This window comes from Phyllostomus hastatus, unplaced genomic scaffold (assembly GCF_019186645.2).
Source record: "Phyllostomus hastatus isolate PE091 unplaced genomic scaffold, TTU_PhHast_1.1 phas_contig_38, whole genome shotgun sequence".
Taxonomy (NCBI): Eukaryota; Metazoa; Chordata; class Mammalia; order Chiroptera; family Phyllostomidae; genus Phyllostomus; species Phyllostomus hastatus.
Genome location: NW_025333869.1, coordinates 24438853 through 24454398, shown reverse-complemented (window position 1 = coordinate 24454398; position 15546 = coordinate 24438853). Strand labels below are relative to the sequence as shown.

Below are 15546 nucleotides of genomic sequence, written 5' to 3'. Positions count from 1 at the left end.
TTTCATAGGAATTGCATTTAATTTATAGATTGCTTTGGGGATCATGGACATTTTAATGATGTTAACTCTTCCAATCCATGAAGATGGTATATACTTCCACATATTTGTGTCCTCTTCTGTTTCTTTCTTTATGTCCTATGGTTTTCCAAGTACAGGTCTTTTTATCTCCTTGGTTAAGTTTACCCCTAGGTACCTTACTTTTTTTCTTTTTGTTGAAATGGTAAATGGGATTGTTTTCTTAGTTTCTCTTTCTGAAAGGTCATTACTGGTGTATAAAAGTGCCACTAATTCTAGATATTAACTTTGTATCCTAGCCCTGACTAGGTAGCTTAGTTGGTTAGCACATTGCCTGTTATGCCACAGTTATGGGTTTGATACCCAGTAAAGGCACATAAAAGAAACAACCAATGATTGCACACGTAAATTGATGTTTGGGGGCTGGGCTGGGCTGAAAAGGGCAATGGGGGAAAAACTGGAACTGTTATAGAATAACGACTAAAAAACTTTATATCCTTCTACTTTGCCAAATTCATTTATTCAATCTAGTAGCTTTTTGGTGGAGTCTTTAGGGTTTTCTATGTACAGTATCATGTCATCTGCAAATAATGACAGTTTTATACCCTCCTTTCCAAATTTGGATGCCTTTTATCATTTCATCTTCTTGTCTGATTGCTATAGCTAGGACTTCCAGTACTATGTTGAATAGAGTAGTAAAGCTCACATCCCTGTCTTGTTCTTGATCTTAAGGGAAATGCTTTCAGTGTTTGTCCACTGACTATGATGTTGGCTGCAGGGTTTTCATATATGGTTTTTAATTGTGATGAGGTATGATCCCTCTTTTCTCACTTTAGTGAGAGTTTTCATTATAAATGGATGTTGTGTTTTATCAAATGCTTTTTCTGCATCAATTGATATGATCATGCAATTTTTATCCTTCAATTTCTTTATGTGATGTATAACATTTACTGATTTGTGAATATTGTATCAACCTTGCATCCCCAAAATAAATCCCACTTATTCATGTTGTAAGATCTTTTTAATGTACTGCTGGACCCAATTTGCTAATATTTTGTTGAGGATCTTAGAATCTACATTCAACAGGGATATTGACCTATAATTTTCTTTCTTTGTAGTGGCTTTATCTATAGTGTTTTGGAATTAGGATAAATGCTGACCTCTTAAAAAGAGCTTGGGAGTCCTTCCTCCTCTTGAATTTTTGGGAACATTTTGAGAAGAATATGTATTAGTTCTTTAGGAATGTTTGGCAAAATCTGCCTGTGAAGCTATCCAGTCCAGGTCTTTTATTTGCTGGGTGATTTTGATTACTGCTTCAATTTCATTAGCTGATTTCTGTCTATTCAGGTTTTCTGATTCTTACTAATTGAGTTTTGAAAGATTATTTCTAGGAATTTGTCCATTTCACCCAGGCTGTCCAATTTGTAGGCATATAGTTGTCCATACTATCTTCTTATAAGCCTTTGTATTTCTGTGATACTCCTTATTTCGCTTCTCTCATTTCTGATTCTATTTGGTTCTTCTCTCTTTGTTTCATCAAGAGCCTGGCTGTGGGTTCATCAATCTTATTTATCTTTTCAAACAGCTCTTGGTTTCATTGATCTTTTATATTGTTTCTTTAGTTGCTATATCATTTATTTCCACTTGCATCTTTATCATGGCCTTCCTTCTACTTACCCTGGGCTTTTCTTGTTGTTGCTTTCTAAATCTTTCAAATGTAGAGGTAGATTGTTTATTTGAGGTTTTTCTTGTTTTTGAGGTAGGCCAGTAATACTATGAACTTCCCTCCCACAGTTGCTTTTGCTGTGTTCTGTAGATTTTGGGTTGTTGTAAGTTTATTTTCATTTTTTTTCCCCTGGTAGTTTTTAATTTTTTCCTTCATTTCTTTAGTAACACATTCATTATTTAATACCATGCTATTTAGACTATATGTGTTTGAATGTTTCTGAGTTTTTAAAAATTGTAGTTGATTTCTAGTTTCATGCCACTCTGATCCAAGAAGTTGCTTGATATGATTTCAATCTTCTTGAATTTGTTAAGACTTATAATGTGTTTTAACATGTGGTCTGTCTTAAAAAATGTTCCATGGGCCCAGAGAAAAATTATATTCTGCTGCTTTGGGATAAAATGTTCTGTAAATATCAATTAATTCCATCTGATACAGTGTTTCTTTTAAGGTCACTGTTTCTGTGTTGACTTTTTGTCTGGATGATGTATCCACTGATGTCAGTGGGGTGTTAAAGTCCTCTACTATGACTTATTGCTGTTGATCTCTTTAAAAAAAATTTTTTTAAAGATTTTATTTATTTAGTTTTTAGAGAAGGAAGTGAGGGAGAAAGAGAGAGAGAGAGAGAAACATCAATGTGTGGTTGCTGGGGGCCCTGGCCTGCAACCCAGGCATGTGGCCTGACTGGGAATCAAACCTGTGACACTTTGGTTCACAGCCCACGCTCAATCCACTGAGCTACGCCAGCCAGGGTGATCTCTTTCTTAAAGTCCACCAAGAGTTTTCTTTTTAAAATGTATTTAGGTGCTCCTATAGTGGGTGCATATATGATTACCAGGGTTATATCCTCTTGTTGGATCAATCCCTTTAGCACTATTTAGTGGCAGCCTTTGTCTCTTACTATGGCCTTTGTTTTGAAGACTATTTTGTCAGATAAAAGTATTGCTCCACCAGCTTTTCTTCATTTTCATTGCATGGAATATTTTTGCAATCCCCTTACTTTTAGCCTGTGTAAATCTTTTGTTCTGAGGTGGGTCTCTTGTAGACAGCATGATTCCTGTTTTCTTATCCATTCAGCCACCCTGTGTCTTTTGAATAGAGCATTTAATCCATTTACATTTAAGGCTAATGTTGACAGGCACTTATTTATTGCCATTTTAATTCTTGATACCTATGTTCCCTCTTCTCTATATTTTTTCTTCTTAGGGCAGGCACTTTAACATTTCTCGCAATGCTGGTCTGGTGGTGAAAAACTCCTTTAGTTTAGGGTTTTTGCTTTTTTTTTGGTCTGAGGTCTTTATTTCATGTTCAATTTTAAATAACTTCACTGGATAATTAATCTTGCATTCAGATCCTTGCTTTTCATTACTTTGAATACTTCATTACTTCATGCCATTCCCTTCTGGACTGTAGTGTTTCTGATGAAAAATCAGCTGAAAGCCTTATGAGAGCTCCCTTGTGGGTAACTAACTTCCTCTCTCTTGCTGCCTTTAGGATTCTCTCTTTGTCTTTAACCTTTGCCATTTTAATTATGGTGTGTGTTGGTGTGGACCTCTTTGGGTTCATCCTGATTAGGACTCAGTGCTTCCTGAACTTGTGTGGCTTTTTCCTTCACCAGGGTAGGAAAGTTTTCTGTCATTATTTTTTCAATCAGGTTCTCTATCCTTTGCTCTTTCTTCCCATTCTGGTATCCCTATGATGTGGAAGTTGTTCTGTTTTGTTGTCCCAAAGATCCCTTAAACTATCCTCCTGCTTTTTAATTCTTTTTTTCCCTTTTGCTGCTCTGATTGTTTTTTACTACCTTGTCTTCTAATTGGCTGATTCAATTCTCTGCCTCATCCAACCTACTGATTATTCTCCTTCTAGTGTACAGTGGAACCTCAGTTCTTGAATAATCAATTAGCTTTGGAAGGCTGTTTGAAAAGCAATTTGTTCAGAAACTGCATCATTTTTTTCTCATTACAAATAATGTAAATTGAATCAATCCATTCCAGACCCCCAAATGATTCCGTTTGAACCTTTCTTATATACAGTATGTGTCTAATGTAATATTTGATCTACAAATAAACACTTTAAAAACAAAACATGAAATGTAAATGAAAATTTAACAAAAAAGGAAATGAAGTGTACAGTAAAAAAAGGAAAATTTATGTACATACTAGAACTTACTTGGAATGTTGAGAGCCATTAATGAGTGACATGGAGAGGAGAGATGGAGGGATGTTATTATTTGGAAGGGAAACCCCTTCCATAAAAACGTCAGGTAGCTATTTTTCTAGGGGTCTTTCTCTGTTTTGTCTCTAGCTCCACTAGAGCTTGTTTTGGGATACCTGGGCTTCTGTCTCACCAAAGACCTATCCAATGTTTGTTTCTGCCTACATTTTAATACTTGCCTGAAGTGAAACACTGCACTGTCCTTGAACAAGTTTATCACATAGTTTCCTACTTCTTTGTCAGGGTGATATTTCTCAATAAAACTTTGCATTTCTTCCCATTTCACAAGCATATCCTTGATTAATGAAGTAGGGATATCCACTCTTCCCTCTTTTTCTACCTCTTCAATTGCAAATTGAATTAAGTTCCAGAACCAAGGTTCTACTGAACATAAAAGTGTTGCTGAGTCAAGAACCAAATTGTTCAAGATGGGAGACACTTGAGAACTAAGGTCTGACTGTATTCTGTATTTCAGGTATTATTCCTCATTTCCACCTTGTTATTTTCATGGTTTCTATGTCATTTTCCATGTTGTTGAGCATCCTTATAACCATTACTTTGAACTCTGGTTCTGATAAATCACTTACCTCTATTTCAGTTAGCTCTTTTTCTGAAAATTCCTCCTATTCTTTCATTTTGGGCCTGTTCCTTTGTTTTCCCATTTCTGCTATCTCTTTGCATTTGTTTTATGTATTAAATAGAACTACTATGACTTCCAGATTTGGTGGGGTGGCCTTCTGTCACAGGCATCCTGTGAGGGCTAGTGGTGCAGTCTCCTAGATCACCTGAGTTGGGTGCTTTAGGAATGACCCTTGTGTGGGTTATGTGGGTCCCTGAATTATAATTTGTTCTTAATTGCTATTGTCCTGTTAATGGATGAACTTGGCCTTCAGGCTGTTGACTATATGGCTTAGCCCTGACCACATCATACAAAGTGTTGTACAGGCACTAAGTAGACAAAACAAAATGGAAACAATTGGGAAAAAAACACCAAAAACAAACCAACAACAAGAATAAAAACGACCACTAAAAAAAAAATCAGAAAAGAAAAGAGACGAAAACAACAAAATAATAAAAAAATTTTTAGAAAGAAAATAAAAGACAAAACCAAAAAGAATTAGAGAATGAAAAAGAAATGGATAAGAGAATATGAAAGGAAGTAAGGAAGAGAAAAGAAAGAAAAACAGTAATAATAATTTTAAAAATTATAAGTACATATATAGAGAAAAAATAAAGAATAGGAAAGGAAAAGTGAGAAAAAATAGAAAAAGAAAAGAGAAAAAATAGAATAAGAATAGGAAAGATAGGATAAGAAATATGAAAGAAAAAAGTGAAATAGAAAAGAGAAAATAAAGAAAAGATTAAAAACAAAAACAGTGTGGTTGCCTCAGCAGTTGTGCCTATTGTAGTCAGTATCTGGATATGCTGATGTGGAGCCCCCTGAACCCCTCTCCGATGTTTTTCGAAGCTGGCCACTTGTGCCATTCTTGGGCCTCCCAAGAGGTCCTCTGTTGCAAAGCAATTTCAAACTCTGACCTTGCCTTGCCCTGGGCAAGTCTGTCAGTGAGAAGCTTCTAGTAGACCAGGGGGGTGGAGCCTTGGGAGCCCAGACGGTGTTAATGCCTAGGGTTTTATCTTTTGAATGTCCCCCAGTCTGGGCTGCTATCCCTTCTCCCACAGAAATGAGCTCAGCAGGGGGAACTAGGACCTGGCAGGGTGATTCACATAGACTCTGGGGTGTTACTCACTCTCTATGGAGGTAGTGGTGGGGTGTCTCAGGCACTTCTTCTTCTTCCCATGGCTACACTGCCTAAACTTGAGCTCTGCCCCTGGTAATGCAGCCACAGAGCCCAGCACACATCCACCTGCTCCTGGACAGTAGCCCACTTAGAAGACATAGTTGCAAAAACCCAGCTCAGTTCAGCATGGCTCCCTGGCATGTCCCTGCTGCCTAATCAAGCAGGAGAGCATCAAGAAAAAAAAAAATCTCTGTGTAGCCTGTGACAGCAGGATGGGGCTGAACCTCCCAGCTTCTCCAGGGCTCCAAAAAGGCCAAATGTCCCACTCCTTCATGCAGTCTGACCGAGCGGGGTGGGGCCAAACTTCCAGCCTAGTGCCTACCCCTATGTCTTGGGGCAGACCTGGCATCTCTGCAGGTCTGGGGAGGAGTGCCACCCATGCTGCCCAGTGGGTGACAGCAGTCTTCTTCCTCTAGCCTTAACAGTCAGGCTGGCTCTCTGCCCAAAGGCCATCTAGAGAACAGAGGACTCTTCAAAATCACTGCTGGGTGTACGAAGCAGACCCATCTTCTGGCCTGCAACTGCCACGTGGCTCCTCCAGCAGATGCAGTTTGGAGTGAACTTCCCAAGCTGGTGTTGTAAGAATGAGCTCACTCCTTCACTAGGATGGTGCTCTCCGAGTTTCCCAGGTGGATCGAATTACCACTGCTTCCCACCTCCTGATGCTACATGGCCTCCCCTTCCCATCTCTTGTTGCTCTGGATTAGGAACCCCTGATTAGGGCTGAGACCCCATGCTCCAGAGGGGAGGGAGGTCTGCTGCCACAACCGTCCTCCAGCTTCCCGGTCGTTGCACCTGAGTGAGGGGACTCACCCCGTCCTTGTCTCTTCTGTCTCTCTCCATGCTCTGGCTTATAACATTTTAGATAAGCTACACTTAACTGTTTTTTTAAGTTGATTGGCCTTCAATTTAGCTGCAAAGCCAGTCCAGGTCTGGAAGCAAGTGGACTGAACTTCCATCTACTCTGCAGTCATCTTTCTTGATCTCTCCCTGTGTTTGTTTCTATGTATTATGTAGAGCTGCTACATCTCCTGGTCTTGGTACAGTGGCCTTATGTAGTAGTTTTTTTAACTCTCCATTACCAGTAAGCCACAGTAGGAATGTATGCTACCATCACCATGGCTGCTGCTAAGCTGGGACATAGAACATTGTAGGCAAGTAAGCAAAGGCCACAATACTTTCTTACCAAAATTTGGCAACCTCTTTCTTCATTAAGCCCTCCTTGGTTGCTGTAAGTTTTTTATCAGATTCCAAAGTTCCAAAAAAGTTGCTTCTGTACATTTTTGGCATCTTAATGGATGCTTCACTGGAAGGATTAATTGTTAGAGCTCTCTGCTCTGTTATTTTCCCCAGCATGTATCCCATAAACATCTGTAAATTGTTATGCTTAATTTACAATATTAAGCCATTTATTTTCTTTCATCACACCTCATTTTTCAGGCTACATCCTCTTTCCCACTATTCTTTGAGCATATTTAAGATAGTTTATTTAAACTCTTTGTAAAGTAAGTGCAATGCCTATATAGGCTTTTATCGAAAGTTAGAGGTATTCTTTAGAAACCATTCTCCCAACTTTCAGATTTACCTACGTGCCTCTTCTTTATACTGCTACAGCATCTTCATTCTTTAACAATTCACAACATTTCTGAAATTACCTGTTACTTTCTCTGTCTCCTTCACTAAGGAGTAACTTGATGGTAGTCACATATGTAATATATTGCCTTTAGGAACATTCTCATTACAGGCAATGAATCTCAGCTGGAGGACTACACTCCCCTCCATCCTTTACCCTGGTTGGAGATTGCCACATTAGACTGTAGGCTCCTCTTCTGTACTCCCAAAGCCTAGCATGATGCCTGACATATAGGAGCTACGTGGTGAATATAATTATCGCATGGATCTATAAAGTTTAGGCAATACATGGAAAGTAACGAAGTAGCATATAGCAAAATAAATATCACAATCTTATTTTTCACAATAGCAACTTACGTTCTGGTTGTTTTTCATTGGGTGTAATGGATCGCACAAAATCTTGTGGAGTCATAAACACTTCAGATTCACCATGCTCACTGATTACTTTCAAGGTGGCAAAATATCGGAAGATTTTGTCTGGTGTGGAATATGCTCTAATCCTATTCTCATATTCCATTACCTAAAATTAGAAATTCAGAGTGTTACTATCAAGCAATTCTCATTTTTTAATATTTTGTATCTTATTTTTTTGGGAAATTTGATTACATCACTTTTTTCTATTACTGGATATTTTTTATATTAGATATAAACTCGAATTTCAAAACTCTTGAACCTCTTTCTTCCAATATACCTTTCATACTCCATTTGAGGCAATGCTTGTGTTAACCTGCTTAGAATTTTTTAAAAAGAATTTTCTAATAATAATGCCCTGGTTGGTATGGCTCAGTGGATTGAGTACCAGCCTGCAAACCAAAGGGTCACTGGTTCCACTTCCAGTCAGGGCACATGCCTGGGTTGCAGGCCAGGTCCCCAGCAGAGGGCATATGAGAGGCAACCACACACTGATGTTTCTCTTCCTCTCTGTCCCTCCATTTCCCTCTCTAGAAAACAAACAAACATACAAATAAATTTTTAAAAACAGAATTTTCTTATTTCTGAAATCAGTGAAAGCTAGCAAAATTGAAAAATGTCATGAGAATTCAAAACATCTTGGTAACAGAGCATCAGGGTATAAAGCTATATACATAATGGCCTACAGATTCTTAAATACCAAGTTGTAAAAAAAAGAATTGATTTTATACACTTTACTTTTGTGCAATTTCCTGAATCCTAAAACAAAACAGACTTGGGATTACATGGGTATGAACAGCTAATGGTCTTTCAAATACAAGTACATGAGACATTAAAAAAATAAAATTATATACCATGGAAACTCAATTATTAATTGGTCTCAAACAATAAAACTTGTACTTTTTTCTATAAAATTAAGCAAACTGCCAGAGATTTTCTATACACAGCTTATTTAGAAAAGAGCAAAGTTGGGAAGTTCACAGCAAATATTTGAGTAGGAACAAAATCAAATAGGACATACATTTAACTAGGAGAGTATAATATTAAATGAAATTCCATTTCCTCATCTGGGATCCAGCCCCTACTCTGTTCATGAAACATACAAAATACTGTATCTTCTGCACAGTATTCTTTTACAAATTCAGGTATGAAAGAAGTCTTTTTCACCAAAAACCAAGTACATAATATTATGGTGAAGAGATTTTTCTCATACCTGAATTTTGTATGTTGAGACAGTCAACAATAAATACTATCTTAAAAGTAATTGGTTAGAAAATGTGTCAAGGGCAGTATGATCTAAACTCCCATCAGTTCAATGTCTATAAAGCAACCATAATATTAAGAAAAACACTGTGACTTTTTAAATTTGCATATTAATACAGCTATTACTGTCAATCTCAGCCCTAGCTAGATGATCACTTTGAGGTCACTGACAGTAGCTACTAAACAGTGGTCTTAATTCCACTACCAGATATGCTTTCAGCAACTAAGAAAGACCTGCTAACTGGTAACTATACGTGACAGGAGTCTTTCTAATGATAATTTGCATTAAAATCTGGATAATGATTTCAGAGATTTTATCAAAAGATTTGTCATGTGGCAAACACACTAAGGAACTTTTCAACCCCTTAGCGGTTCTGAGACTTAACCAACAGTCTTAAATCAAAGACATTTACACCATACTACAAATATCTGCTGGTAATACTGGCTCAGAAAAAATGATTTTCTTTAGACCCTCTATATGCTTGTTCTTCTGAATAACCACCAAAAACAAGCAGTTTGCAATGTTTAGAGTATAAGCTGTTAGCTACAGTAAAGAAGGCTTTGTGAAATAAAAACAGTTGATTCAGTCACATAAAAGACAAAGGTAGAAAGATAACTTAAAAGTCAATGATTTTCACTGAGTTCCGGCCAAGATGGAGGCATAGGTAGAAACTCTTTACCTCCTCGCACAACCAAAAGAAGGATAACAACCAATCTAAAATCAATAAACAACTAAAAGTGTCAGACAATCAAACTGCCTGGAACTCTGACAACCAAGGAATTACAGAAAAAAATCAACCAGAACAACCAGACCAGTAAGGCAGTGGATCATGCGGGCCGGCTCAAAAAATCTGGAGCAAGGTGGTGGACCGCGCAGGCGGGGCTGGCTGAAGGGGAAACTGGACTCAGAGTTGACTGTGGACTACAGTGGGTGCTGTGGTGGGAGAAATTCCCAGTTTCACATGAGAGTTCGCTGGAAAGTGGGGCTAGAGACGAGCAGGCCAGCTGCACTGTTCCCTCTCTGGCCCCTTCCCAACAGGCAGAGCTGCAGGGTAGCAAAGAGGGTTGCCCTGCCCTGTCAATACCTAAGGGCCCGCCCCCTTAAACTCAGGTGCACCAAGACAAAGAAATATGGCCTGAATGAAAGAACAGAGCAAAACCTCAGTAAGAAAACTAAGTGATGAGGAGATAGCCAACCTATCTGATGGAAAATTTAAAGCTCTGGTAATCAAAATGCTCACAGAAATGATTGAGCTTGGTTGCAAAATGAAAAAACAAATGAAGGATACCCAAAGTGAAATACAGCAAAATAGTCAGGGAAACAACAGTGACAGGAAGGAAACCACGATTCAAAGCAACAATTTGGAACAAAAGGAAGAAATAAACATCCAACTGGAGCAAAATGAAGAAACAAGAATTCAAAAAAGTGAAGAGAGACTTACGAACCTCTGGGACAACTTGAAACATTTCAATATCCAAATTATAGGGCTGCCAGAAGGAGAAGAACAAGAGTAAGAAATGGAAAACTTATTTGAACAAATAATGAAGAAAAACCTCCCCAATTTGGTGAAGGAAACAGAATTCCAGGAAGTCCAGGAAGCCCAGAGAGTCCCCCAAAAGTTGGACCCAAGGAGGAACACACCAAGGCACATCATCATCAAGTTACCCAAGATTAAAGATAAGGAGAGAATCTTAAAAGTAGCAAGAGGAAAAAAAGAGAGTTACCTACAAAGGAGTTCCCATAAGGCTATCATCTGATTTCTCAAAAGAAACTGTGAAGGCAAGAAGGGGCTAGAAAGAAGTATTCCAAGTCATGAAAGATTACATCCAAGATTACTCTATCCCACAAAGCTTTCATTTAGAATGGAAAGCCGGATCAAGTGCTTCCCAGATAAGGTCAAGTTAAAGGAGTTCATCATCATCAAGCACTTATATGAAATGTTAAAGGGACTTATCTAAGAAAAAGAAGATAAAAAATATGAATGATAAAATGACAACAAACTCACAACTATCAATAAATGAACCCAAAAGAAAAGAAAAACAACAAAAACAAAAACTAAGCAAAGAACTAAAACAGGAACAGAATCAGAGAAATGGACATCATATGGAAGGATTTCAGAGGGGAGGGGAAAGGAGGAATAGAAGGGAAAGGTACAGGGAAGAAGAAGCATAATTAGTAGGCAAAAAATAGGCGGGAGAGATAAAAAATGGTATAGGAAACAGAGGACTCAAACAACTTATTTGTGTAACTCATGGACATGAACTATGGGGAAAGGGATGCTGGAGGGTTGGGGGGACAGGGTAGAGAAAGGATAAAGCAGGGAAAATTGGGGAAACTGTAATAGTATAATCAATAAAAATACTTTAAAAATAAAAGAGAAAAAAGTCAATGATTTTCAGACTAGAAATCAGATTCCTTGGTTGTTACAAGAATCACTAACTTATGCTGCTCAATATTATTAATTTAAAACAATAGGTCGAGGAAAGTAAAACAATTTGCATTCCTGCATTGGTAGAGTTTTATACAGACATATTGTATAGTATATATTTTGCATTTTTTCCCACTTAGCAATGTATCTTGGAGATCATTCCATACCAATTGATATGGAGCTGCCTCCTTTTAAGTGGTCATGTTAAAAGGAACACTAACAAATTATTATACAAAGGGTTCAGAATACAGGGTCCAATATAACGAAGGCTAGGAAACTAAGATGTATCAAAAACTGTTGAAGGATATTGTATGTTTAGCCAGGAGGAAAAAATTTAATAATAGAATTGTAATAGTTATGTTCAATCATTTACTTAAAACATTCTTGAGCATCATGGTGTTAAGACAGTTGTCTTCAATAAAACTGCTGGACTTTAATTGGATCAAAATGCAGGTATTATATTTCCCAACTGCACCAAATAGTAGCCAAGTAGTAGTAGCAATTATACAACAGATGAGGGACAATGTAGAAAACCTATATAATTTTTTTATTAATGTATCTTTTTTTAAGGTTTTATTTATTTATTTTTAGAGAGGGAAGGGAGGGAGAAAGAGAGAGAGAGAAACATCAATGTGTGGTTGCTGGGGGCTGTGGCCTGCAACCCAGGCATGTGCCCTGATTGGGAATCAAACCTACAACACTTGGGTTCGCAGCCCGAGCTCAATCCACTGAGCTACGCCAGCCAGGGTGAAAACCTATATAATTTTATTAACCAATGTCTCCCCAGAAAGTTATAAAAAGTAAAAAAAAATAAAAATATTTTTATTTTTCATTACTATCTATTCTAGTTTTATTTGTTTTTATTTTCAATTACTTTTTTCATTTCAACTATTATGGCTATATTTATCTACTTAGCATGTAAGCAGTGCATTCTATTTTGCAACCCTAGTGAATTAACAGATCTAGCCACTGAACATCAATATCTGCTACTATCACAAAAAGATAAGCATTAGACATCAGGTGCCTCCTGATAAAAGAATACAGTACATTCTATAGTCCTGCCACAAAGATAAAATCTCAGTCTGATCAAGACACAGAATCCAGTTGCCAATATTCAGGTAATACAGAGAACAGAGGAACATGTTGAATTTCACTGAGAATAAACATTAGGAAAATCTTGACAATAGAAAATCTTATTCATAAAATGGACTGGGTTCAGCTAGATTAAAAGATGTCATCAAAAACAAAATAGGACCCTGACAAGTGTGGCTCAGTTGGTTGGAGCATCATCCTGTAACCAAAAGGTTGTAGGTTCTATTCCCGGTCAGGGTACATGCCTAGGTTGTGGGTTCAATCCCCAGTCTGTGTGCACACAATCCCCAGTCCGGGCAGTTCAGTCCAGGCAACTAAGGGAGGCCACCAATCAATGCTTCTCTCCCATTGATGTTTCTTTCTGTCTCTAAAAAAAAAAAAAAGGCAATGCAAAAATATTTCTTGGGCAAGGATAAAAAACAAGAAAGATTAAACCATATATCTAGGGATGCACATTTGGGTAATAAAACTATAAAGAATGAATGATTCCTATAAAAATCAATTTATTGGGTTCTCTATCTGTGTATTATTTTGTAGTAAAATAATTATTTTTTTAAAATTCAGACATTCTCATGGACATGGACAACAGGGTGGGCATTGACTGTGGGGGTGGGTGGGGGGGGTGGAGGAGACCAATGGGGGAAATTGGGACAACTGTAATAGAACAACAATAAAAAAATAAAAATTCAGATATTTTGTATGATGTTGAATAGCAGAACTAGGTTCATGGGTAAAAAAGTTACAAACAAGATTTTGGCCAAATATGGAACTTCTAATGGTAACTTCTAAAGGCACTGCCTTTTTTTTTTTCTTTTTTAGAGAAAAGAAGGGACAGAAAGAAATGAGATGAAGAGTTCCATAGCATAGGAAATATTCAAGTGAAAGATGAATAAACAAATTAAGGTCATAAAAATTTTGTCCATCAAGAGATAATGTCAACAGAGTAAAAAGGCAATCAATAGAATGAGAGTAAAAAATTGCAAACCATACATGTGATAATGAATTAACAACCAGATTATATAGAGAACTCCTAAACTCAACAATAAAAAAAGCAAAACAAAAAACAAGTTAAAAAATGAGCATAGGATGTGAATAGATATTTCTCCAAAGGTTGTATACAAATGGCCAATAGACACATGAAAAGAATTTTAACATGACTGATCACTAGGGAAATGCAAATGAATAGTATACTGAGATACCTTTCACACCCGTTAGCATGGCAAATATTAAAAAGTAAAAAATAATAGGTGTTGGCAAAGATGTGGAAAAAATGGAATCCTTGCTGGTGACGATAATAAAATGGAACAGCATTGTGGAAAACAGTCTTCTGTTTCCATAAACAAAATTAAAAATAGAATGACCGATGACGAAGCAATTTAACTTCTGGGTAAATACACAACAGAATGGGAAGTAGAATCTCAAAGATATATTTGTATACTCATGTACATAGCAGCATTATTAACAATAGCTAAAAGGTAGAAACAACCCATTTATCAATGGATAAATGGATGAGCAATATATGGTATACATGTACAATGGAATGTTATTCAAGCCTTCAAAAAAGAAGAAAATTCAGACTGATGTTACATGATGAACCTTGAGAACATTATACTAAGCTCAATAAGCCAGTCACAAAAAAATGTGAGTACTGGACTTCCGGCCAAGATGGAGGCATAGGTAGATACATTTTGCTTCCTTGCACAACCAAAAGAAGGATAACAAATTTATAAACAAAAAATAACCACAATTGCCAGAAAATCAAACTGTATGGAAGTCTGATAACCAAGGAGTAAAAGAAAAAACATTCATTCACACTGATAGGAGGGGCAGAGATGGGCATTTGGGGTTGAAAGGACACATCGCAAGGTGGCAGCTGGTGGACTGGACAGGTGAGGTGACTGGCAGACTGGGCAGTCAACCTTTGTGTGCAGATAAACCAGGAGGAACAATCAGGGAGCAAGAAAGACCATGCAACCTAGGGTTCCAGCACAGGAAAAGAAAGCCTCAAAAACTCTGGCCATAAAAATCTGTGGGGATTGAGGCAGGGGAAGAAACTCCTGGCCTCACAGGGGACTTTGTTGGAGAGACACACCGGGTCCTAGAACGTACGCAAACCCATCCACTTGGGAATCAGCACCATAAGGGCCCAATTTGCTTGTGGGTAGCAGGGGAAGTGACTGAAAGCTGGCCAAGAGTCAGAGTTCAATAAGTAGCATCGTTCCTTCTTGAACCCTTCTCCCACATACAGTGCTATAACACAGTGATTGGACCCTGGCAGATACCTAAGGCTCTGCAGAATAAGATTTTTTGGGTCCACGTGGAGTTCCAAAAGAAAAGCAATGACAGTGAAGCAATACTGACACAATGTGTAAGAATTCTTCAGAATTGAGGACTTAAGGCAGGAGTGGCCAGCCTTTTGGCATCTCTAGGCCACACTGGAAGAAGCACTGTCTTGGGCTACACAAACACTAACAAACTCCAATGAACAAAAAAGGTCCACACATAATTTTTGTGATATTTGCCACCAGAGATAAGCAAAAAAGTCCTCACATAATAACCCTAATTATGCAGTAGCCCTTTAGATAATCTTTTAAAATCGTTGAGCAGGTCCCAAGTTTGTGATCACTAACACAGAAGATGTATGTATCTAAGTAATAAAATGTCATTGATTTTTAGTATTTTTTATTATAAAAGTAAAAGAAAAGAGGATAACATAAAACTAGTGGGATGTTTGACATTGTATTTGAGAAGTTAGTGCATTAACATCTAGTTTGATAGAAGTAGTTGCAATTCTCAGTGAGTTCTCAAGGTGTTCATCAGATATTTTGGTTCCAATTTTACTCTTAATGTGTTTCATTCTTGAAAATAGTTGCTTGCAAATGTAGGTGCTGCCAAATAGTGAATGACATGAATAAGGTGTGATTGTGAAGCAAGGGATATTTGGGAAGATAGGACCTAGTTGAAT

The 15546-nt window shown here is 37.5% G+C and overlaps 1 protein-coding gene across 4 annotated transcripts in view; it reads right to left on the bottom strand.

The window, feature by feature from the left end:
• The window catches only part of MICU1 (mitochondrial calcium uptake 1), a 231387-nt gene that overhangs the window by 147305 nt on the left and 68536 nt on the right, over window positions 1–15546 (bottom strand). For all 4 annotated transcript variants that reach the window (XM_045842201.1, XM_045842198.1, XM_045842199.1 and 1 more), the window contains exon 4: window positions 7744–7906. In XM_045842201.1, the coding sequence (XP_045698157.1) occupies window positions 7744–7906 (163 nt within the window). The remainder of the gene's footprint in view (window positions 1–7743; window positions 7907–15546) is intronic.